This window comes from Salmo salar, chromosome ssa13 (genome assembly GCF_905237065.1).
Source record: "Salmo salar chromosome ssa13, Ssal_v3.1, whole genome shotgun sequence".
Taxonomy (NCBI): Eukaryota; Metazoa; Chordata; class Actinopteri; order Salmoniformes; family Salmonidae; genus Salmo; species Salmo salar.
In genome coordinates this window covers 36,880,232-36,905,427 of record NC_059454.1, presented here as the reverse complement: position 1 = coordinate 36,905,427, position 25,196 = coordinate 36,880,232, and the positions used below count along the sequence as shown (strand labels likewise).

The 25,196-nt window shown below is 42.8% G+C and overlaps 1 protein-coding gene and 1 long non-coding RNA gene across 2 annotated transcripts; one reads left to right on the top strand and one right to left on the bottom strand.

Annotated features, from left to right (window-relative positions):
• LOC106567182 (general receptor for phosphoinositides 1-associated scaffold protein) lies at positions 1-17,726 on the top strand. The gene is made up of 8 exons (XM_014136193.2): positions 1-395; positions 2,855-2,907; positions 4,474-4,528; positions 13,338-13,440; positions 14,923-15,016; positions 15,971-16,037; positions 16,581-16,647; positions 16,740-17,726. The coding sequence occupies exons 1-8, from the start codon at positions 66-68 to the stop codon at positions 17,270-17,272; spliced, it is 1,302 nt and encodes a 433-aa protein (XP_013991668.1). The 5' UTR covers positions 1-65; the 3' UTR covers positions 17,273-17,726.
• Positions 13,580-25,189, bottom strand: LOC123726214 (uncharacterized). Its single transcript, XR_006758568.1, has 3 exons — positions 25,071-25,189; positions 14,497-14,580; positions 13,580-13,627 (listed from the first exon to the last, which is right to left on the bottom strand). It is a non-coding gene; the product is annotated as an uncharacterized lncRNA (long non-coding RNA).
• Positions 25,190-25,196: the final 7 nt, after the last annotated feature.

The window sequence follows — 25,196 nt, the reverse complement described above, 5'->3', positions numbered from 1 at the left end:
TCGTGTGCATCACAGTAGGGACCGCCTTCTGTGTACTCGCAGCCTTCCCAATTTGAAGTTGTACAATGTGTATGCTGCCTGGACAGAAGCATCAGTCTGTTGGCTGCGATAGAGGAGCGGGAGGGTTATTGATATTGTGGACATTTTATTGTTTCTTTGCTTTTTTTGTTGTTGATCACAGCGCACATAATATGAAGAATATGACACTTCGAAGGCATAAAAAAGTAAACTCCTGTGGTCCAGCTAGTGGACTTTCGAGCCAGGACGATATTTACTTTCCGTCCTCAAAGTCAGACAGTTGTACAACTATGGATTTACCAACTAATTCCTCGGAGGTGTATAATTACAAGACTTTGGCTTACTCTGGTGGAACGTTGCCAAGGAACTACAGAAAGGTATGTATCCTGAGTTACAGTGATGGTAACTTTGTTACATTGTAACTTGCACTTGCTCCTTTAATTTTCGGAACTAGGAAACTCGGACATTTCCGACTTGCTAATGCGTTGAACGTGGCACGTGTTTAACTACAACTAGTTAAAAATGTCCTAGTTCCGATTTGCACAGGAACGTGGCAGAAGTAGTCGACTAAAGATATCAATGAAAGCAGAAGCGTCATGCCTATAGGTGGCACGTGCCCACTTTGGTTTGTCCTGTTTTAAAAAATGTTTTGTTTCTCTGTAATGCTACTAGCCTGGCACCTAGACATGAAGTTGACTTCAGCTACCCCAGAAAGCTTCCCAACCTCAACTAGGTACACTCTTAGGGAGAAAATTGTGCTATTTAGAACCTGAATATGTTGTCCTCATAGGACAACCCCTTTTTGGTTCAATGTAGAACCCTTTTCACAGAAGGTTCTAAATGGAACCCAAACGGGTTCTCTTATGGGGACAGCCGAATAACCCTTATGGAACCCATTTTTGTAAGAGTGAACTAAGAAGCCATGTCAGGCTATCAATCCAGTCAGAGTAGCTAGCTTGTCTAACTGTCTTAGTTGGCATGCCTGCTGGTAAGGCTGGCAGACTTTAGAAAAGCAAGCAATTACTAAATGTACTGAATAAGACACATTCCTTTCAATCTTTTACCCAAATTTTAGCAGAGATGTAGAGAAGCATATTTAGTTTCTTTGAAAAAAGAACCACCAGTCAGTAAAGCAGATACTGTTTTACATAGAATTAAGTAAGCATTATGATTATGGCTCTAGATAGCAGGGAAAATATGTTTCATGTGTTTAAAAGAAGAAGCTAAATTCACCCCAGCCATCCTGCATGATGCCCTGAATGAAAGCACATGGCAGTGTCACTTTTAGCAACAGAGCCCAGCTTGGATACGCTCAATATTTGAAGTCTGATGTAAAGTTTGTTCATTTCTCATGGCTTCTCACAAGCACATATATTGCACACATAAAATTATGTCTGGTGTTAATTATGAGTCTGACGGCATTCATTTTGTTAGAAACAGCACTGTGAATATTTGTCTGACCCTTTTATTGTCTGAGTCCAATATGGGTGGCCTGTTGCTGTTTTACACACCAAGCATTGTTTCCTGTTTCAATATAAGCTTTGTATAAGTTGGCACACTCACTCAAGCAAGAACATAAATGGTGTTCACTTGTCACGTACTAACGCTTTCCACTTTCCTGACCACTCACACACGATGGTTCATGAGTGCCACACTCCCTCTTGATTCAGTGCAATCCAACCATTTCATAATATCTTTGCCTTTTTGAAGCACAACAGATTATGCCTTGTGATGAAATTAGCTTTGCATCAAATTTGTATTTCTAAGCATGCAGATGGAATGCACTGAGGTGGAACATGGCCTTACAGGGAACAGTGGTGGCTTTACCAGTGAATTAACATGGCCCAGCATCATAATCTGGGAATTTACTGTGATGTAGACTGGGGGGAAGCTGAAGCAGTTTTGTTTGACACAACAGCATTGGCTGTCCTAGTTCTATAGATGTACTGTATTAGGAGGCCAGCCAGAGTTATACACAGGCCTCCTTCCTACGTCTCTCACCATCATCTGGAGCCTGGGGCCACAACAGGGGAATGTGCAGGGCACCCAGCTCCTGCTCTGCACCTACCCACCCCCAGGAGTCTCTCTCTCTCTCTCTCTCTCTCTCTCTCTGTATTTGGGAATAAATGAAGTCATTGAGAGAGGCCCGGGACAATTCTGGGAGTGTTGGAAAATAAAGGAAGCAAAAAAAATGTATACCCAAAGAGGCAGAGACAAAAAATGCCCTTTCATTGGGTCAACACTTAGGATCATTGAGGTAGAACAGAGGTGAATTGATTGTAGTGTAGGCTAAATACAGTACGTTATGTAGTATAAGAGAGACTTGTAGTTTACACTAAGTAAAGTGGAGGTTGGGTCCCAATTTGGCTTGGGTTTTCCCTCAATGCAGTGATTGGGGCAAGAGGACCAAAGACTCCAGTCCACACACACATCTGGTTTGTCTACAGTCTGAGTATAACCTGTACAAATAGGGAGATATATTAGATCGTTATTGAAAAAGAAAAAAAACACACACCGTTTGGTGAATCAGCAGTCTGGGCATCACAAGACAGTAGACAGTGTAGAGCTAAATATAGGCTCAACCGGGAGCAGACAGAACCAGAAATGCGTGTCTATCTGTAATTGTTTCTTACCCGTGTTTTGGCTCCGTAGCTTAAAAACACACACTATACACACATGACATGCCTCAGGAGGACCTGATGGACAAGAAGACTGAGATGTGTACTGAACCTGGCCTACATACGTAGTTGGGAAATCCCTTTGTGTGGTTTCTGTTCTAACCCCAAAAAAACAGTTTTTGGTTGTTATAGTTAATGTCTATGTTTTCAATTCACAGAGTGGTGGGCTGCAGAAGTGGAAGCCTCTCACACAAACGCCAGAGCCACAGAGGTAAGCCCAGCAGTCATCTCACTCCTTACACAGATGTGTCCTGAAACTGATGGATCTGTCACTTTTTCACTCTTACTGTGAAAGAAGCATGTCATACACAGACTGTCAGAACAGACCCAATCAGCCTTACTAAACCCTTTCATTCATTACAGACCCAAATGATGTGTTAACTAAATTACAGTAGGCTGCTTTGAGTAATTTCAGTATTTCAGAGGCCTCTGGGTTTGATTCTTGTGAAATTTGAATGTAGTGAGTTACAGAAAGGCAGCACTACAGTAACCTTTTGTATTTGTGGTTATTACTATTTGACATTCTAATGTATTATGCATTTTTATCTAATCTATGGATGCTGTTATGATGTTAAGTGGACATTGCAGTACACACTGCCCAGTTAGACCTTTGGACATTTTTACTTTTGGTATGACGCAAAGCGGCCTTTGGAAACAAAAGAGTGCTTGTCATGTTTTGGCAAAAGCAATATCTTGTCATGCAATTTAGATAAGAACATGCAAGAGTTTTATTTGTAATTTACTGTAGCTGTACTGTAGTTATTTTCTTAGTAGTGTACTTTGTGGATGATTTATAATGCAATTTTTAATTGTTAATTCTGTAAGATATCAAATTTTCTTTGTCACATGCGTCGAATACAACCGGTGTAAACTTTACAGTGAAATGTTTACTTACGAGCCCTTTTTTTATCATCACTTCCTAAAAGAAACAACCTTTTCACTATTTCATTCAGGGGTTTTTTGCTTCAAACTTTTTGCCATTTTAGAGTTCTGTTTAACCATGAGTGTATTACACAGCTAGCTATCATGATGTTCATCATCCATGTATTTTGTGCAGAGAAAAAAAAATCCAAGGGCGTATGTCAAGGGAATTCCACGTGAAACGAAAAGGAGAGCATGGTTGATAAAGTCAATCAAAAATCTCCGTTTTAATACAATTGCAACAGGGAAACACCTCCAACACATAAGCAGAGCACATGTCTCCCAAGCCTTCTCTGAACAGGCCCTTGTATCCTAACTACATATGTTCTGTAAACGCATAACACAAGGTAGTGAATCAGACGGCCTCCCAGAATATAATAATAACCAGTGTCCTTGGAACTGGCGCCTTTAGACTGGCGCGGACACTATCAGCAGTCCATAACATTCAAGTCTAGTGACCATCAACCTTGCACAAATAAAATCATGTGTGTTACAGAAAGGAAAACTATAATACATTGTGTTAATCACTGAACTGATAATTAACTTTATTTATCTTAAATGTCCCATTACAGCAGATAAGATATTATCTGGACAGAATATCTATGGAGAGATCGTTGGAAAGCGCTCCATTGCACTCTGGCTATTTCATTATAAAGCATTTTCAGTGAGGATGAGGAACCCATGTGTTTTATGCACCAGGTGGTGATGTCACTCACCAGTCACAATTGGGTTATGGCTCAATACTGTATATCAAGCAGTCATATCCCAAAAATATTCAATACTGGATATCAAGTAATCAATCCCCATATATTCAATACTGTATATCAACTAATCATATCCACGTTTTTCATTTTAGGAAAGTTGTTGTCCTGGTGAAGGAGGAGGAGGAGGCCTTTGGATTTGAGATCCAGGTAAGCTGATAATAGACGTGGGAGGTGGAATGGTGGGGGTTATTTGTTGATTTCTGAGTATCCTTCTCCCTCACGTTCACATTAACTCAGATGAGATTGATTCCTCCAACCATGTGGATGATTTCCCAATAAATCCCATAAGATTTAGATTGGAGTGTGTATGTGTTGAACAGTCATCAGCATATCGATCAGATACACTACATGACCAAAAGTATGTGGACGCCTGCTCATCAAACATCTCATTCCAAAATCATGGGCATTAATATGGAGTTGCCCCTCCCCCGCCTGTTTGCTGCTACAACAGCCTCCACTCTTCTGGGAAGGCTTTCCACTAGATGTTGGTACATTGCAGCTACTCTTCCTGAGGTCCACACAGAACATGAAACATGACATAATACAGAACATTAATCGACAACAGCTCAAGGACAGAACTACATAAATAATGTTTTTTTTTTTTAACAGAAGGCACACGTAGCCTACATATCATTACATACACACAAACTATGTAGGTCAAACAAGAGAGAGGCGTTGTGCCGTGAGGTGTTGCTTTATCTGTTTTTTGAAACAGAGTTCCATGCAATAATGGCTCTGTATAATACTGTTCACTTTCTTGAATTTGTTCTGGATTTGGGGACTGTGAAAAGACGTCTGGTGGGGTGTGTGTGTCAGACCTGTGTGTAAGTTGACTATGCATACTATTTGGGATTTTCAACACTGTTTCTTATAAAAAGAAGTGATGCAGTGTCTCTTCTCAACTCTTAACCAAGAGAGACTGGCATGCATAGTATTTATATCAGCCCTCTGACTATAATGAAGAGCAAGACGTGCCGCTCTGTTCTGTGCCAGCTGCAGTTTAACTAGGTCTTTCCATGCAGCTCTCGACCACACAACTGGACAGTAATCAAGATGAGACAAAACTAGATCCTGCAGGACTTGCTTTCTGGGGTGCGGTGTCAAAAAAGCAGAGCATCTCTTTATTACAGACAGACCTCTCCCCATCTTACCAACCATTGAATCTAAATTATATGTTTTGACCATGGAAGTTTACAATCTAAGGTAACGCCAAGTAATTTAGTCTTCTCAACTTGTTCAACAGCCATACCATTACTAGATTCAGCTAATGTCTAGAACTTAGGGAATGATTTGTACCAAATAGAATGCTCTTAGTTTTATATATGTTTAGGACCAGTTTATTGCTGGCCACCCATTCCAAAACAGACTGCAACTCTAAGGGTTTCAGTGACTTCATTATCTGTGGTTGCTGACGTGTATATGGTTGAATCATCAGCATACATGGACACGCATGCTTTGTTTAATGTCAGTGTCAGGTCATCGGTAAAAATAGAAAAGAGTAGATGGCCTAGAGAGCTACCCTGCGGTACACCACACTTTACATGTTTGACATTAGAGAAGCTTCCAGTAAAGAAAACCCTTTGAGTTATATTAGATAGATAGCTCTGAATTTACAATATGGCAAGGTTGAAAAGCCATAAAACATACATTTTATGGTTATGGTCAAAATAATATCAAAGGCTGCACTGAAATCTAACAGTACAGCTCCCACAATCTTCTTATTATCAATTTCTTCCAACCAATCATCAGTAATTTGTGTGAGTGCAGTACATGTTTAGTGACCTTTTCTATAAGCTTGCTGAAAATCTTTTGTAAATTTGTTTACAGAGAAAAAGCATTATATTTGGTCAAACACAACAGTTTCCTTAGAGCTGGCAGCAAGTTTATACTGTGGGGGAAAAAAGTATTTGATCCCCTGCTGATTTTGTACGTTTGCCCACTTACAAAGAAATGATCAGTCTATAATTTTAATGGTAGGTTTATTTGAACAGTGAGAGACAGAATAGCAACAACAAAATCCAGAAAAATGCATGTCAAATGTTATAAAATGATTTGCATTTTAATGAGGGAAATAAGTATTTGACCCCTCTGCTAAACATGACTTAGTACTTGGTGGCAAAACCCTTGTTGGCAATCACAGAGGTCAGACGTTTCTTGTAGTTGGCCACCAGGTTTGCATACATCTCAGGAGGGATTTTGTCCCACTCCTCTTTGCAGATCTTCTCCAAGTCATTAAGGTTTCGAGGCTGACGTTTGGCAACTCGAACCTTCAGCTCCCTTGGCCGTGTGTTTTGGGTCAATGTCATGCTGGAATACCCATCCACGACCCATTTTCAATGCCCTGGCTGGGGAAGGAGGTTTTCACCCAAGATTTGACAGTACATGGCCCTATCAAATGATGCGGTGAAGTTGTCCTGTCCCCTTAGCAAAAACAACACCCCCAAAGCATAATGTTTCCACCTCCATGTTTGACGGTGGAGATGGTGTTCTTGGGGTCGTAGGCAGCATTCCTCCTCCTCCAAACACGGCGAGTTGAGTTGATGCCAAAGAGATCCATTTTGGTCTCATCTGACCACAACACTTTCACCAGTTGTCCTCTGAATCATTCAGATGTTCATTGGCAAACTTCAGACGGGCATGTATATGTATTCTTGAGCAGGGGGACCTTGCGGGCGCTGCAGGATTTCAGTCCTTCACGGCGTAGTGTGTTACCAATTGTTTTCTTGGTGACTATGGTCCCAGCTGCCTTGAGATCATTGACAAGATCCTCCCGTGTAGTTCTGGGCTGATTCCTCACCATTCTCATGATCATTGCAACCCCACGAGGTGAGATCTTGCATGGAGCCCCAGGCCGAGGGATATTGACAGTTCTTTTGCGTTTCTTCCATTTGCGAATAATCACACCAAATGTTGTCACCTTTTCACCAAGCTGCTTGGCGATGGTCTTGTAGCCCATTCCAGCCTTGTGTAGGTCTACAATCTTGTCCCTGACATCCTTGGAGAGCTCTTTGGTCTTGGCCATGGTGGAGAGTTTGGAATCTGATTGATTGCTTCTGTGGACAGGTGTCTTTTTTACAGGTAACAAGCTGCGGTTAGGAGCACTCCCTTTAAGAGTGTGTTCCTAATCTCAGCTCGTTACCTGTATAAAAGACACCTGGGAGCCAGAAATCTTTCTGATTGAGAGGGGGTCAAATACTTATTTTCCTCATTAAAATGCAAATCAACTTAACATTTTTGACATGCGTTTTTCTCTATTTTTGTTGTTATTCTGTCTCTCACTGTTCAAATAAACCTACCATTAAAATTATAGACTGATCCTTTCTTTATCAGTGGGCAAATGTACAAAATCAGCAGGGGATCAAATACTTTTTCCCCCCACTGTAGGTCTGCTGTTAGAACCAGTAAAGGCTGCTTTACCACTCTTTGGTAGCGGGCTTACCTTGGCTTCCCTCCAGGCCTGAGGACAGACTTTCCTCTAGGCTCAGATTAAAAATATGACAGATAGGAGTGGCTATAGAGAATGTGTATATATATATTTTTTATTTATATTTATGTCTATCTATCTATATCACACACACACACACACACACACACACACACACACTCACACAGCAACCCCTCCCCCATAATAATTTCTGTCTCTTCTATAGATGGCACCTGGGCCTGTCACCTGGGTTTTCCAGTCCTGTGGTCGCGCTCCACATCAATCTTCCTGTGGTCCATCTCCAATTTCTCAGAGATCATTTCCTTCACTTTGTCCTCAGACTCCGTCCAGGTCTCGTGTGGAGATTCTGCAATTCCATCCACAACCGTGTTATTCCGCCTTGATTGTCCCTCAAGATAATCAGATTTATCCATCATTGTTATCATGGATTCACACACAGAACTAATGTCCTCTCTCAATGACTTACGGATTGCTGTCATCTTTCCATTCTCCTGTTTCAACTCATCGAGCTGACACTGGGAGAACTGCAAGCTGTTCATGTCCTGGACCTCTCTGGTCAGGTCATCCATTCTTTTATTAGTTGAATCAATCAGTTTTTGGACAAAACACTTGAAGCCATTTTCTTGTTGTTGTAACAACTGCTTGTAGAACTCTATTTGTTTGTTTCAAAGATCCTTCACCTGTGATAGACACCACTGACCTCAACGGTATTCCCGCTGGCTTTGGTCTTTGTCGTGGTAGCTAACAACGTAGGTTACGCTGTTACTCTTCGCAGTTCCAGACGGCAGGTCACAGGGAAGATTTAAAACCATAAACAGCAGGGATCTAGACAGCCACAAACCCGCGACAATCTGCAGTCCCAGCCACAATGGCTAACCGTGTCGAGGGATGCGTTCAAGCCCTCAAGAAACCCAGTTAGCTTGATAGGCAGCTAGCTAGCAGCTAGGCTAGCTGCTACTCCAAATAGCTCCTCAGACAGAGAGTAGCAGGCCCAGCAACTGATGCCAAGTGCATCCAAACTAAAAAGTTAACTAGCTACTAAGAAACTTTCCAATACACTTTCAAAACAACAAACTTTTCCACAACAACCAACCGAGCTCTCCCTCGTTCCACGTTCAACAGGAAGTGCTTCCACTCAGCCACAAGGGCATTAGAGAGGTTGGGCACTGATGTTGGCCGATTAAGCCTGGCTCGCAGTCGGTGTTCCAATTCATCCCAAAGGTGTTGGGTGGGGTTGAGATCAGGGCTTTGTGCAGGCCAGTCAAGTTCTTTCTCACCGATCTCGGCAAACCATTTCTGTATAGACCTCGCTTTGTGCACGGGGGCATTGTCATGCTGAAACAGGAAAGGGCCTTCCCCAAACTGTTGCCACAAAGTCGGAAGCACAGAATCCTCTAGAATGTCATTGTATACTGTAGTGTTAAGATTTCCCTTCACTGGAACTAAGGGGTCTGGCCCAAACCATGAAAAACAGCCCCAGACCATTATTCCTTCTCCACCAAACTATACATTCGGGCAGGTATCGTTCTCCTGGCATCTGCTAAACCCAGATTTGTCAGTTGGACTGCCAGATGGTGAAGCGTGATTCATCACTCCAGGGAACGCGTTTCCGCTGCTCCAGAGTCAAATGGCGGCGAGCTTTACACCACTCCGGCCGACGCTTGGCATTGCGCATGGTGATCTTAGGCTTGTGTGCGGCTGCTCGGCCATGGAAACCCATTTCATGTGCTGCCGTTGCTTCCAGAGGCAGTTTGGAACTTGCTAGTGAGTGTTGCAGCCGAAGGTAGATGATTTTTACCTGCTTCAGCCTCGGCAGTCCCATTCTATGCGCTTGTGTGGCCTACCACTCCGTGACTGAGCCGTTGTTGCTTCTAGACATTTTCACTTCACAATAGCATCACCTATAGTTGACCAGAGCAGAAATTTGACGAACTGACTTGTTGGAAAGGTTGCATCTTATGACAGTGCCATTTTGAACGTCACTGAGCTCTTCAGTACAGGCCATTCTACTGCCAATGTTTGTCTATGGAGATTGCATGGCTGTGTGTTTGATTTTATACACCTGTCAGCAATGGGTGTGGCTGAAGTAGCCTAAATCAATTAATTTCAAGGAGTGTCCACATACTTTAATGTATATTTAGTGTACTTTGAAGAAATTTATCCCTGAACCTCATTATATCTCAATATAAGGCTCTGATGTATCCCATCCCATGACTGGAGACAAGGAGGTGGTTTTCTAGTTGTTTTCTCGCGGGTCTATTTTCAAAGCGGCATGGTTTTGTAAAATCTTCTCTCACACTCCTGCGTGTCGTGTCAGACCTACTATATTTCAATCCCTCTAGCACTGTAAACACTCGACTTCTGCACACAAGCCCCCATTATCTTTCAGAGCGCCCTCCTCTCTGTCCCTGCAGCGATTCCTTACAGTGCACCACTTGTTGTCAGCCTCACCTCTAAAGAGAAGATGCCGGCCAATTTAAGGGCCGTGAAAGTCCGGCTAATGTAAGGGCCGTGAAAATCATCATTACCAAAGTACTGCTCTAGGTTCATAACACTGCCTTGTTTTGCTTATAATTATTCCAGATAGATGGTTAAATTTAGGGTTCGGATGGAGGTCCCTCCTTTCCTGCCAAGCCCTGTTCTTTAGGAAGTGAGGTCAAAGCCCAGAGATGGTAGAGATGGATGGCATTAGGATCCTGTGCTTTTTCCATCATGTCGCTGGACTTCACCAGTTCTAAGAGTGCTAAGAGGATAATGTCAGTATCAACTATGTACTGTAAATGCGTAGTTGGATTGGGATTTGCATGTTCTGTTTCTATGGAAGGCCTCTGGGTCTGGGAAGGAAGGAAGCCTGCGTTGAGAGATATGGAGAAGTCAACTGTACAGACATGTCAAAACAAGGGAGAATGCTCACAGATTATTTCACGTAGATGAGCATCACACTTGAGTTTGTCTAGTTTTCCTTTGTTTGTACAGTGCCTTCGGGAAGAATTCAGACCCCTTGACCTTTTCCACATTTTGTTACGTTACAGCTTTATTCTAAAATGGATAAAGTAACCCCCCCCCCCATCAATCTACGCTCAATACCCCATGATGACAAAGCAAAAACTGTTTTTTAGAAATGTTTGCAACAAAAAAAAACGGATATAACATTTACATAAGTATTCAGAACCTTTACTCAGTACTTTGTTGAAGCACATTTTGCAGTGATTAGAGCTTTGAGTCTTCTTGGGTATGATGCTACAAGCTTGTCACACCTGTATTTGGGGAGTTTCTCCCATTCTTCTTTGCAGATCCTCTCAAGCTGTGTCAGGTTGGATGGGGAGCGTTGCTGGACAGCTATTTTCAGGTCTCTCCAGAGATGTTCATGTCCGGGCTCTGGCTGGGACACTCAAGGACATTCAGAGACTTGTTGCAAAGCTACTCCTTAGTTGTCTTGGCTGTGTGCTTAGGGTCGTTGTCCTGTTGGAAGGTGAACCTTCGCCCCTGTCTGAGGTCCTGAGCACTCTGGAGCATGTTTTCATCAAGGATCTCTCTCTACTTTGCTCAATTCATCTCCCAGTCCCTGCTGCTGAAAAACATCTACACAGCTTAATGCTGCCACCACCATGCTTCTACGTAGGGATGGTGCCAGGTTTCCTCCAGATGTGACGCTTGGCATTCAGGCCAGAGTTAACTCTTGATTTCATCAGACCAGAGAATCTTGTTTCTCATGGTCTGAGAGTCCTTTAGGTGCCTTTTGGCAAATTCCAAGCAGACTGTCATGTGCCTTTTACTGATGTGCGGCTTTCGTCTGGCCACTTTACCATAAAGGCCTGTTGGTGAAGTGCTGCAGAGATGGTTGTCCTTCTGGAAGGTTCTCCCATCTCCACAGAAGAACTCTAGAGCTCTGTCAGAGTTACCATTGGGTTCTTGGTCACCTCCCTGCTCCAAGGCCCTTGTCACCCGATTGCTCAGTTTGGCCGGGCGGCTAGCTCTAGAAAGAGTCTTGGTGCTTCCAAACTTCTTCCATTTAAGAATTATGGAGGCCACTGTGTTCTTGGGGACCTTCAATGCTGCAGAAAAGTTTTGGTACCCTTCCCCAGATCTGTGCCTCGACACAATCATGTCTCTGAGCTCTACGGACAATTCCTTCGACCTCCTGGCTTGGTTTTTGCTCTGACATGCACTCTCAACTGTGGGACCTTGTATAGACAGCTGTGTGCCTTTCCAAATAATGTTCAATCAATTGAATGTACCACATGTGAACTCTAATCAAGTTGTAGAAACATCTCAAGGATGATCAATGGAAACAGAATGCACCTGAGCTCAATTTCGAGTCTCAAAGCAAAGGGTCTGAATACTTGTGTAAATAAGATTTCTGTTTTTTTTTAATCTAAAAACCTGTTTTCGCTTTGTCATTATGGGGTATTGTGTGTAGATTTGATGAGAATGTTTTTATTGAATCCATTTTAGAATAAGGCTGTAACGTAACAAAATGTAGGAAAAAGTCAAGGGGTCTGAATACTTTCTGAATGCACTGTAGATAGCTGGTTTTACACCTGCGTAGGTCGCATTTGACATTATTTACTGACTATGGAATTGCCCATTATTTTGTCTGTCACTTAATGTCTCAACAGACAAGCATGTCAAGGGAAAGCCTGAGTTCAAACATCACCTCAGGATAACGCTGTTGGACGGCAGTTGAATTATGCGATTATTTTGGCAAGACAACTTAGGGGAAGTCTGGCTGTGGTTGTTTTGTCACATTTGCCTTCGAGATAGAAACTGTGGTGTGAATCAAGGAAGGAAGATCGTCAACAAGATGTGTGGAAAATGTTTGCGTGTCAATTACACTGTTGGTTTACCTTTATTTTTCTGCAGTATGATGACACAGAATAAAATGTTTTTTAATGTCACTGGTAAATCATAAGATAATATGTCTGATTGTTCTAACCAAATGTGTTGATGAAGGTCCTGGCTCATGAAGAGACTGCTTTTAATATCCTTTTTATGACAGATGTTGATAGAGAGCTGTATTAGTTTCGACTAACCACGCAAGGGAAATTTAAGCTTATTTTTTGGCATATAAATTGATATGTCTGTCTTCTGCCTATCGGTTTCGAAGTTGTCTGTCTTGCAGTTTCGTCAGCCAATGTTATCTAATCTGTTGTGTAGCGCATGGTTTGTCTGACGGTCCTCACCAGAGTCAGGCCTTCAGATGCAGACTACAATCTCAGGAGCACATAGTTTAATATCACAAATATTCAACAATACTGTTGGAGACGTGCTAGGCTTCCCTGTACCATGAACTGTCTTCAAGGTTTCAAATGCCTTTCTATCTGTTACACAGCAAAGCCTAGAGTTTTAGGTATAGACCTTTTGGCATTTGTGAAGGGAAATTACCAATGATTTTGAACATGACGAAAGAACATATCCCTGCATCTAATTGTTCCTAAGAATACATTTATTTGAATGAAAAGCTGTCAACCCAAAATTCAAATTGTAACTCATTATTCCACCTTCTTTCAGACATATGGGCTGCACCACCAGGACCAGAACTCTGTGGAGATGTGCACATTTGTGTGCAAGGTTCATGACGACAGCCCCGCTCAACAAGCCGGACTCAAAGTCGGTAAGTGAAACTGAAAAACCCTGTTCAATAGGGATTCTTTTATTTTTTACAGTATTTAACAGCATTCGACACATACAGTACATGACCTGCCTTTACTGAATATAGACCTCAGGCGAAGAAGGGAGGACAGGTGTTTTTGATAGGAACCCGCCCCTTTCTTGTTTGCCAGCCAGGACGCTAGTAGTCCCTAAGTAAACGCAAGCACAAATGCATTAGGGAAGTACAAATATTAGTGTGCCTGCTCATTTTACAGTCAACAAACACTAAAGGGAGAGATTCATTTAACAAACACCATATGAGTCAACTCCCTCGTCTCCGTTGCCACCTTGCCGGGGACAATACCTCTGTCAAGCACATACAATAACTCGGCCATGTCTATTTTAATAATGGTTTTTTTTGTGTGTGTATTTCAAAAATAGCATTCTTGAATAGACATGCTCTATTTTTTTCGTGTCTGAATCATCATACCATCCATTTGATTAGAAACAATAGGGGAAGTGAACGAAGAAATTGTATATTCTCACATTTAATTTCTCTAAACCTTATACCACAGTACACGTGTCTGTTAATCTCAGAGAGAATGTGCTAGAGGCAGGGCTACATCCTGCCCTTCACACTACACATCACATCAGACATGCAAGTGTCAGTTTCACTTCCTACATTCCCTACATGCCTTGTTTATTGTTCCCTCCTTGTGTTTTTCTCTAAACTGAACCATTAGGACTTTATCAGTTGTGGCTGCTTTGTGTGACGTGCTGTTGTCTGTGTCCGATAATGTTTGTACCATGTTTTGTGCTGCTGCCATGTTGTGTTGCTACCATGCTGTGTTGTCATGTGTTGCTGCCTTGCTATGTTGTTGTCTTAGGTCTCTTTATGTAGTGTTGTCTCTTTTGTTGTGATGGGTGTTTTTGTCCTATATTTATATTGTATTTATGTTTAATTTTGAATCCCCGTCCCCACATGAGGCCTTTTGGTAGGCCGTCATTGTAAATAAGAATTTGTTCTTAACTGACTTGCCTGGATAAATAAAGATTTACATTAAAAAAATTATCTCACTGGGGAGAAAAGGGTGTGGTTCACCAGAGGGGAAAAGGCATTGTGTTTCAGCCTGCCACTCCAACCAGGTCGAGTCAGATCCATCTGAAATCAATCAAAAAAATCATTGAATACACTTTCCATAGTTTGACAATAACAGATGGAGTAACACAAATCCTTGATCAATATTTTTCAGGCTGTCTTATCAGGAAAAGTGGGTAACCAAGTCGCCTGCCATGACCACACAGCCAGGGTTTAGACTAGAGCGCCTGTATCACACATGGGCTGCAGGAGCACCAGCCAACCAAGTGCTTCTTATTGCTCTACAAACCACAGACGCTAGTGGGATCAAACTAGTCTCCGTAGAACCACAGCCGTGATAAAGCCACACTGGAATTAACTGGGTCCGTTGCCGTTTGGTTAACATGCATCTTGTTTTGTCCACAGGGGACACCATCGGTAGCGTGAACGAGACCACTGTGGACGGATTTCAACACAAGGAGATTGTTCAGCTAATCAGGGCCTCTGGGAACTCCATTAAGTAAGCAGATCAGATCTCAATGGTAAAGGGAACTGGCGAGGGGATTGGGGACTGGTTGTAGATGGTTGCAGAACTTAAATGCTCCACTTTGTATAGGCCCTAGTCAAATCGGTTCAACGCTTTCTAATGTCGTTTTCGTACGGATACATCTTGAGTCTTCCTTCTTGCGCAATGTTGCAGTCCAAAGTACAAAATCACACAGAATCGATAATGTGGTCTCGCTGTTGAATGGGAATACTCATTCATGGCTGACTCTCTAAATCTAGTCTAGTGGTTCCTGAAATTATATTCTGGAGAAAGATAATATCTTTAAAGTGATTACCATACAATGAATGTGACATGGATGTACTCTAAACCGTTCTGTTCATGTTTGCACACCAAAGTTGCCTAGAATCAAGCCATATACTGTTTTTAATATGCAGAATGAACTTGCTCCGTGTTACATTGGAACCGCACTCTCACTCTCTCTGTCTGCTTGTAAAAGATAAAAGGCCTATTAGAATCGAGACCCATTTTTATAAACTCCAAAGGCAACTGATTAAGCGGTGGAGGTAACCACATGAGAGGCCCAGCTCATGCCTCTTGTCTAACTATAGACTTCATCAAATGATTCTCGCCTCTAGTGAACATATCGGCCTGCTGAACCATTAACAGAGAGCTTGTATCAGCCCAGTAAAAACAACAAACCCCCCTCAGATGTGCACCTGTTGCTGCAGTCGAGTGGGTGCCTTGAAACGTGATACCATCCTGAAGCTTTCCCCCCTACTTGTAAACTGTTGAGCTGAGACTCTAGCAGGTTAGGGTCTCCTCTATAAGGGCCTTTACATGGCTACTTCTGAAGTTCCTCTCTATTCTTAATTGGGCCCAGAGTATGCTATGAATCCTTACTCTTCTTTTGTGTGGCTCTCTGGCCTTCCTGTGTCTGAATTAACATTACTCTGTCTTTTACTATAGGCTGGAAACGGTGTACAGCGACTCCATTCGAAAAGCAGAACTGGAGGCAAGGCTTCAGTATCTAAAGGTGAATCTCTCTCCCCCCCTCTTCCCCTATGTAGCAAACCTCTGGTTCTGCTTGCTTCTACAGTTCAACAGAAATTGAGTATTCAGTGTGGTGTGTGACAATAGGAGTTGACTATAGAGCACAAACAGATCTGGGACCAGGCTAGTGTGTGACTGGGATCAGTCTAACAGTGTAGTGAAAAGCCTATAGCCAGCAGACAGAAAAAGCAGCTCTCTCACCATGCAGCATGTTAGATTTAAACCAATCCCTTTCCCACCTGTTTTTCCCTCTGCTCCCACCTGTTTCATGATTAGCGGCTGCAACGCCCTTCAGCATGCTTACAGAAGGCTGTGAGAGCACAGTGAATGAAAGTAGACACATACTTTTACATGCTTATGTTACACTTGGCTGGTAAAAAGGACCTTTTTTAGTGTCTGAAGACAAGTGGCTTTTCTCAAGATGACGGCTGCTGTCCCCAAGCTCATCCATCAGGCTCACCGTTGGAAATCACACAATGTCACCTTTTTGACTGCTTTCTAATATTGCTGTGTTTTCTTTTATCAGCAAACCCTACATGAGAAATGGGATGAATACAGATCTTTGATGATGCAAGAGCAGAGGCTGGTTCATGGTAATTCGTTTATGTTGATATATTTGATCTCAGGTCAATTTAAATTACAAGTCATTTCAAGATGTGTAATGCTCTTTCCCTGTGTCCTCCAGGGATAGTGATGAGTGATGCTGCTATCTATGAGTCCCTGGAGTCTGCGGGGGTATACGGTAGTCTGGGCGCACCGAGCCCGGCCGCCCTGCGTGCCCTCCGCTGCACCGGCAGCACCAGCAGCAGCGCCAGTCACCTGAGTGTCACCACAGAGGAGGACCCACTCTACCAGACCTGTCTGTACCAGGGGCAGGGCGACCGCCTCAACGACGCAAACGGTGACCTCACCAGAACCACCAGCAGCACAGAGAAAGAAAAACGGGAACAGGAGAAGCCTCCCCAGGGTAAGCAGAGAATGATCCGTCCCACCAGCGAGCTCTTCACCTCGGCCAAGGCTTACCTGACCCGCAGCGCCAGCACACGCAGCTACCTGAGGGGCTCCAACAACAACTCTTCGTCAGCACCAGGGGAGAAAGCGCAATCGGGAGGGTTTAGCTCGCTACAGAGGAAACCCAAACAGAAGAGCTTCCGCCAACGCCTCAAGTTCATCCCTGGACTGAACAGAGCCATGGAGGAGGAGGAGAGCAAGCTCTGAGGACTAAACACCCAAAGAACTGGAGACTCTTTCTGACCCAAAGACTTAACATTCCCTCTGACTTGCTAAAACTAACAACCAACAACCAAAGATTTCAAATAGTGCCAAATCTATCCAGTCATACATTTGTACTTGTTAATGATACATTTGGTCCAGTAGAACCAATGGTTCTTTGAGTTTTGAAGCACACTCAATTTTCAGGAGAGGATTTGACATCTGTACCATGGTTACTGGTTTTATATTTCATAAGTTATTTATTTATTTTTGACTTGTAAGACCTATGTACAGAATGATTTTTTTTAATTTTTTTTGTCATCATGACAGTTGAAAACAAATGCCTCATTACATGAGACTTTTTTTTATAAGAGACACATTTGTTTACTGCCTTTTTGTACCAGATTGATCTTGTGTTCTTTGCCAAAAATATCTACAAATAAATGTGGCATTTTGATTAGCTTTGCTTGTTTTTTTGTTCTTTTTTTAATCTAGTATGTATGAAGACTTTGTTTCCTGGAGTACATTGACTGTCTATTCCACAGCTGATCTAAGAGGTTGTAGCTGACCCAGCACATTAACATAATACACCATTTATAAGCAAAAACACCAGATGTTTCACTCTAGACAGTGAAGCAGTCACACAATAATAGTGAAAAGATACTTGTAATATCTATCCCCTTCATGTGCTTTCATAACCCTTTTGGCCCTTTAAAAAATGTTATGGCCTCAAGGGTGGGGATGAGGGTTTTGGTGGTTGGACATTCTTCCGATTTTCAAGCTGTGATTGTCGGAGAGGCATAATCCAGAAAGGAGACCGTTTGTATTTGGTCTGACAGTCATTTCGTTGTCGGGAGAACGCTGCGGAATGTGCTGAGAAAAGAATGGCCCAACATTCCAAAACCCGGCTGCCCTCCTTTTCAATTCTTGCAGACAAATGGTGAGCGCTCTTGGTTCCATGAACACTACATTCCCATGGTTTGTTGAATGCTCAGATGGTCAGGCCGAGGGGGTTAAAGGGGAGGGTCACAGTTGACCTAAGAGGTCACGGATGGTCCCTCTCCTTTTGCGCCCTAATCCCTTTGTCCTCTGCTCACTCATTTACAATTGTGTGAAGAGGGGCTGTGGAGACTGATGGCATTTAGACATGTTTCAGACATTCATAGCCAGGACCACTTAAGTCCCTGGCCCTTTTGTTGTTTTAAGCGGAGGAGGAGGGAGGGGTGAATGAATGGAAAGCTGATGTGAGAGGGATTATTATGCAAGTTTGTGGCTTGTGGCCCTAAAAATGTTAGAGAACGAATGGGCCCTTTCTTTCACTACAGTCTGACTGCATAACGAGCAGGGAATTAGACAGGACGATGACGACCCAAACAGAATGGATGTGTGAATGGGGCATTTAGAAAAAAGCTGCCAAAACGGGTGGTGCTGGGCAATTAACACAGTGGGAGGTGAGACTGGGGGGCTGCTCTGCCCCCCACTGTTAATACACTGCTGTTGATTTAAGCCAGAGTGCTGTATTTGTTGTGTGTGTACAAGGGGATGGATGTCCGGGGTGTACTGTTAGGACATGAACCATGAGAAGTGGACATGTCTGCTGATTCAGTGTTGTGCGTTAAAATACCTTTCAGGCTAGCTATATGACCCCACCAGTTTGAGGGATGGGTGTCATATGTGACAATACCATTGTCACAGTGTCACAATAACAGGGCTTAAAAATATATATACCCACAAAACAATCTTCCATGGATGAGTTTGCTGAAAGAGTAAGCCTGTGAGAGTAATCAATCATCTTTTTATTTTAAGTAACCCTCTGTTTTCTCATATGAAGGCTTTAAACCTGTTCACCAGGAGTGGAGATCTCTTTTCACCCATATATACCTCTCCAAAACAGCTGACTCACTGTTGCGCTGACGTCTGGCGATTCAAGTTTCCATTCTATAATCCTACTAGGGTGTCTTGGAACAACAGCGGTCATTTTGTCAACTGGTGTATAAATTCTTATCTAGTCAAATGTGGATTATTACTGTAAAGCTGTTTAGTGTCTGTACTGCATCCATACTGAACAAGCCTTGAATAGAGAGAGCAAAGGTTACGAGCATCAAAGCCCACATGGTGTGCTGGGGTCATGCTGTGCAAATTGTTACTGTTGTTGAGTCTTGAAACATGTCTGAATTTTTCCGCTTTTGGGACCCATCAATGCAGACAGCGGTGGGGTTATGGTGGCTGGGGGTCGTCATCGTGAACCTTTCCCTGATAAAAATAGAATGCTCAGACGAGGAAGTGAGAGCTGGTCTACGACACAGTAACGACACTGTGGTTAGTGTAGGTGTCTGGCATGTTGGAGCTCTGTGGTGTTGCTTGTCTCTGGAGGAAGAGTTAAGAGATCTGTTGGGTAGGCTGTCTACGCACGCAGGATGTGGGTGACGATTGTGAAAAAGAGTTTTGCTCATAATATCTCACTCCATACTGGTGGACTTACTGGATTCCCCTGTTTTCTTTGGTTGGTGTGTGTGTCAGTGGTGGGTGGAACAGGGGGTAGGATAGGAATACAAACAGACGACAAGTGCATGGCTTGATGGGACACTTGTGCTTCTTCCCTAACAACTAGACAAGTGGCGTATACAAAGAGAGGAATCAGGGGAGGGCCCAAAACTGTTGATTGCCCTACTTAACTCAAATGGCCAGGCTCAAACCACTGGGCACACCATGTCATTTCAATGAGGATAATCGGTAACATTTGGTTGAGATGTAGATTAATGAGATAACAACCTACTGTATATTCACCCAGTCTAAAAGACAGCCAAAAGTTAGTTGAATTCCCAATGTGTTATCACTATGCTTTTAACCATCTACAAGCACCACCAAATTCCCATGGAAAAACAATGTCTGATTTTTGGTTTAGTTGTCACCCAAATGTCTATCACTGCGCTTTCAACCATTTAAAAGCACAGCAAAATTCAAATGGCAATACAATGTCAGATATGTTGTTTATTTATACAACAGATTGTGTTATCACTGTGCTTCATCTAATAGCAGAACCAAGTGGCCTGGATTGCAATTGAGATTAGATTAAAAGTACATGGTGCAAGTGATCTTTTCAACATGTCCCTGATTAAGTCTGTAATACCAACATGTTTCAAGCAGACCACCATAGTCCCTGTGCCCAAGAACACAAAGGCAACCTGCCTAAATGACTACAGACCTGTAGCACTCACGTCCGTAGCCATGAAGTTCTTTGAAAGGCTGGTCATGGCTCACATCAACACCATTTTCCCAGAAACACTAGACCAACTCCAATTTGCATACCGCCCAAACAGATCCACAGATGATGCCGTCTCTATTGCACTCCACACTGCCCTTTCCCACCTGGACAAAAGGAACACCTATGCGAGAATGCTATTCATTGACTACAGCTCAGCGTTCAACACCATAGTACCCTCAAAGCTCATCACTAAGCTAAGGATCCTGGGACTAAACACCTCCCTCTGCAACTGGGTCCTGGACTTCCTGACGGGCCACCCCCAGGTGGTAGGTAGCAGGTAGGTAGCAACACATCTGCCACGCTGATCCTCAACACTGGAGCCCCCCAAGGGGGTGTGCTCAGTCAACTCCTGTACTCCCTGTTCACCCACGACTGCATGGCCAGGCACGACTCTAACACCATCATTAAGTTTGCAGACGACACAACAGTGCTAGGCCTGATCATCAACAACGACGAGACAGCCTATAGGGAGGAGGTCAGAGACCTGGCCGGGTGGTGCCAGCATAACAACCTATCCCTCAACGTAACCAAGACTAAGGAGATGATTGTGGACTACAGGAAAAGGAGGACCGAGCACGTCCCCATTCTCATCGACGGGGCTGTAGTGGAGCAGGTTGAGAGCTTCAAGTTCCTTAGTGTCCACATCACCAACAAACTAGAATGGTCCAAACACACCAAGACAGTCGTGAAGAGGGCACGACAAAGCTTATTCTCCCTCAGGAAACTAAAAAGATTTGCCATGGGTCCTGAGATCCTCAAAAGGTTCTACAGCTGCAACATCGAGAGCATCCTGACAGGTTGCATCACTGCCTGGTACGGCAATTGCTCGGCCTCCGACCGCAAGGCACTACAGAGGGTAGTGCGTACGGCCCAGTACATCACTGGGGCTAAGCTGCCTGCCATCCAGGACCTCTACACCAGGCGGTGTCAGAGGAAGGCCCTAAAAATTGTCAAAGACCCCAGCCACCCCAGTCTTAGACTGTTCTCTCTACTACCGCATGGCAAGCGGTACCGGAGTACCAAGTCTAGGACAAAAAGGCTCCTCAACAGTTTTTACCCCCAAGCCATAAGACTCCTGAACAGGTAATCAAATGGCTACCCAAACTATTTGCATTGTGTGCCCCCCCAACCCCTCTTTTACACTGCTGCTACTCTCTGTTTATCATATATGCATAGTCACTTTAACTATACATTCATGTACATACTACCTCAATTGGCCCGACTAACCGGTGCCTGTATATAGCCTCGCTACTGTTATAGTGCTACTGTTATTTTTCACTGTCTTTCTACTGTTGTTTTTATTTCTTTACTTACCTATTGTTCACCTAATACCTTTTTTGCACTATTGGTTAGAGCCTGTAAATTAGCATTTCACTGTAAGGTCTACACCTGTTGTATTCAGCGCACGTGACAAATAAGCTTTGATTTGATTTGATCAATGGCCTTTACGATTCTGCGCAGATTATTACAGCAGTTGTGTAGATCTCCACAGACCTGTGACTGCCTATGCACACTTTATATTATTACATAAGAGATGTATAGTTACAGTAACCTCAAAATTTGGCGATGGATGTGTTACTCATTTTAAGGTTGAATGTTACATTAGTTTGTAAAACAGCGTTTAGGCTATTTAATGTATTACAAAAGTAATATTGAATTGTGTTTGCTTGGCAATGCAAACACATATCAACATTTGAAGGAAATGTATCTTCTGCTTGGATAGTTCCATCTGAGCCACTGACTTAGTCTGGCTTTAATTCCAGCTTGTCTACAAATTAATAAATAATATGTTGGATTCATGTCTCTATCTCAACCAAAAATCTAAGTTAAAGAATAGGACTAAATCAAATCAAACCTTAAATGCACTTTAAATCAATTTTGATTTGATTTAGTCCTATTCTTTAACTTAGATTTTTGGTTGACATGGAGACGTGAATCCAACCTATCAATTATTAATTTGTAGACAATGTCACACCTACTCCTGCTCCCTCCATCAGATGCTCGAAGTTGCCGGTCTACTAAACACCGGCCAGTGCAATTTTATTATGCACACCTGTTCCCCATCATTACGCACACCTGGTCATCATTTTCTCCTTGATTACTCCCTCTTTATTTAGTGGGCCACTGCCATTGAGCCCACTTTTGACTCATCAGTCCATAAAACATTCTTCCAGGAGTCTTGACGATTATTTAGGTGCTTTGTGGCAAACTTGAGTCAAGTTTTTGGATGACATGGGTCCAGTTATGTCTGTTGAAAACCAAATGCTGTGTTCCACATTAAGAACCTCATACCAGTGGTCAAGACTTCAAATCAATGAAGAGATATCCCTCTAATGGTGTGGGGGCTGTGCTTTGGCGAAGTGGGTGGGGTTATATCTTGCCTGTTTGGCCCTGTCTGGGGGTATCATCGGATGGGGCCACAGTGTCTCCTGACCCCTCCTGTCTCAGCCTCCAGTATTTATGCTGCAGTAGTTTGTGTCGGGGGGCTAGGGTCAGTCTGTTATATCTGGAGTATTTCTCCTGTCTTATCCGGTGTCCTGTGTGAATTTAGTATGCTCTCTCTAATTCTCTTTCTTTCTCTCTCTCGGAGGACCTGAGCCCTAGGACCATGCCTCGGGACTACCTGGCATGATGACTCCTTGCTGTCCCCAGTCCACCTTGCTGCTCCAGTTTCAACTGTTCTGCCTGCGGCTATGGAACCCTGACCTGTTCACCGGATGTGCTACCTGTCTCAGACCTGCTGTTTTCAACTCTCTAGAGACAGCAGGAGCGGTAGAGATTTTCTCTCAATGATCGGCTATGAAAAGCCAACTAACATTTACTCTTGAGGTGCTGACTTGTTGCACCCTCGACAACTACTGTGATTATTATTTGACCATGCTGGTCATTTATGAACATTTGAACATCTTGGCCATTATAATCTCCACCCGGCACAGCCAGAAGAGGACTGGCCACCCCTCATAGCCTGGTTCCTCTCTAGATTTATTCCTAGGTTCCGGCCTTTCTAGGGAGTTTTTCCTAGCCACCGTGCTTCTACACCTGCATTGCTTGCTGTTTGGGGTTTTAGGCTGGGTTTCTGTACAGCACTTTGAGATATCAGCTGATGTAAGAAGGGCTATATAAATACATTTGATTTGATGAAGGAACCATGAATTCTGCTCTGTATCAGAATTCTGAAGGAGAATGTAGGGGCATCCGTCCATGAGCTGACGCTGAAGTGCAGCTGGGTCATTCAGAAAGACAATGATCCAAAACACACAAGCAAGCCTACATCATCAGAATGGCTGAAAAGCAAAACATGTAAAGTTTTGGAATGTTCTAGTCAATTGACATGTGGCAGGACCTGAAACGAGCAGTGCATGCTTGAAAACCCTGAAATGTCGCTGAGTGCAAGCAGTTCTGTATGGAAGAGTGGGCAAAAATTCCTCCACAGTGATGTGATACTGTTCAAAGACTAAAGAAAGCGTTTGGTTGCAGTCATTGCAGCTACAGGTGGCACAACCAGTTATTGAGTGTAAGGGGGCAATTACTTTTTTACACAGGGGAATTGAGTGTTGCATAACTTTGTTTTTATTGAGGAAGTATTCAAATATTGTGTTATTTGTTCACTCAGTTTGCCTGTATCTAATATTAGGTTTTGGTTGAAGAGCTAACATTCAGTGTAAAAAAAAAAGATCAAAAATAGAGAATCAGAAAGGGGGCAAATAACTTTTCTACTTCAAATGTTGATATTTGGTTGAGTTGAAAACCAAACACAATTCAATATCGCTAAAAATCATTACATTTCAAATCAACCAGAGCTTTAAATCCTAGGCCTATTGTGTTGTCTGTACTTTGTTTAATTCTGGGTTGAATAGAAACAATAGCTGTTGATGACATTGCAGAGGCTATATAGGCCTAGATAGTGTCATTGACGATATACAAGTGATCAAGTATGGTCTCATTTAATTTGCTCTGTTAAACCTACCCTTTGGAATGACTTCAATAGCAACAATGAATCTGTTTCATTTTTATGTGGAGATCTCTCAACAATCATTCTCATGATAGCACATTGCTAATAGTCAGTGATACATATCATAGTAAAGCTGGGCTTGGTTAAAACCCAAGATAGGACACCAAAGGATAGCTGTCTATAGAGCAATTCTCCAGTAGGAGATGCTGCCCAGTCTTTTTTAATGGTAGTGGATATAACTTTGAAGATCTGACATGGTTTTAAAGGTACAAATTCAACATATTTTATAAGGTTTGTCTATGTTGAAATTTGGTTACCATTATGACAATCCTATGGTTGAAATTTCACCATCAGTTTACTTTGATTACTTTTTTTTAATCTGATGTATTATCCATGTAGATTCCACATCACAATACGTTGACAAATTACGCTGAAACAACGTTGATTAAACCAGTTTGTGCCCAATGGGTACCTTCAGTTGTTGTCTTAAGAATTGCATTTATGTTGTCCATTGTCTATAATGCCATCCATTATACTATAGTTTGAGTATTTGGGACAAGTCACACAACATCAGACGAGGCCAGTACCTGTAGTGTAGACCCGCCCAGTATTCTTCTCGTGTGTGGCAATGTTGATCTGTGTTCTCCGCTATATGAACATCTTCCCACTCAGTCGTACAACCCGATATAGTGCCATGTCATGCTGAGGTCTAA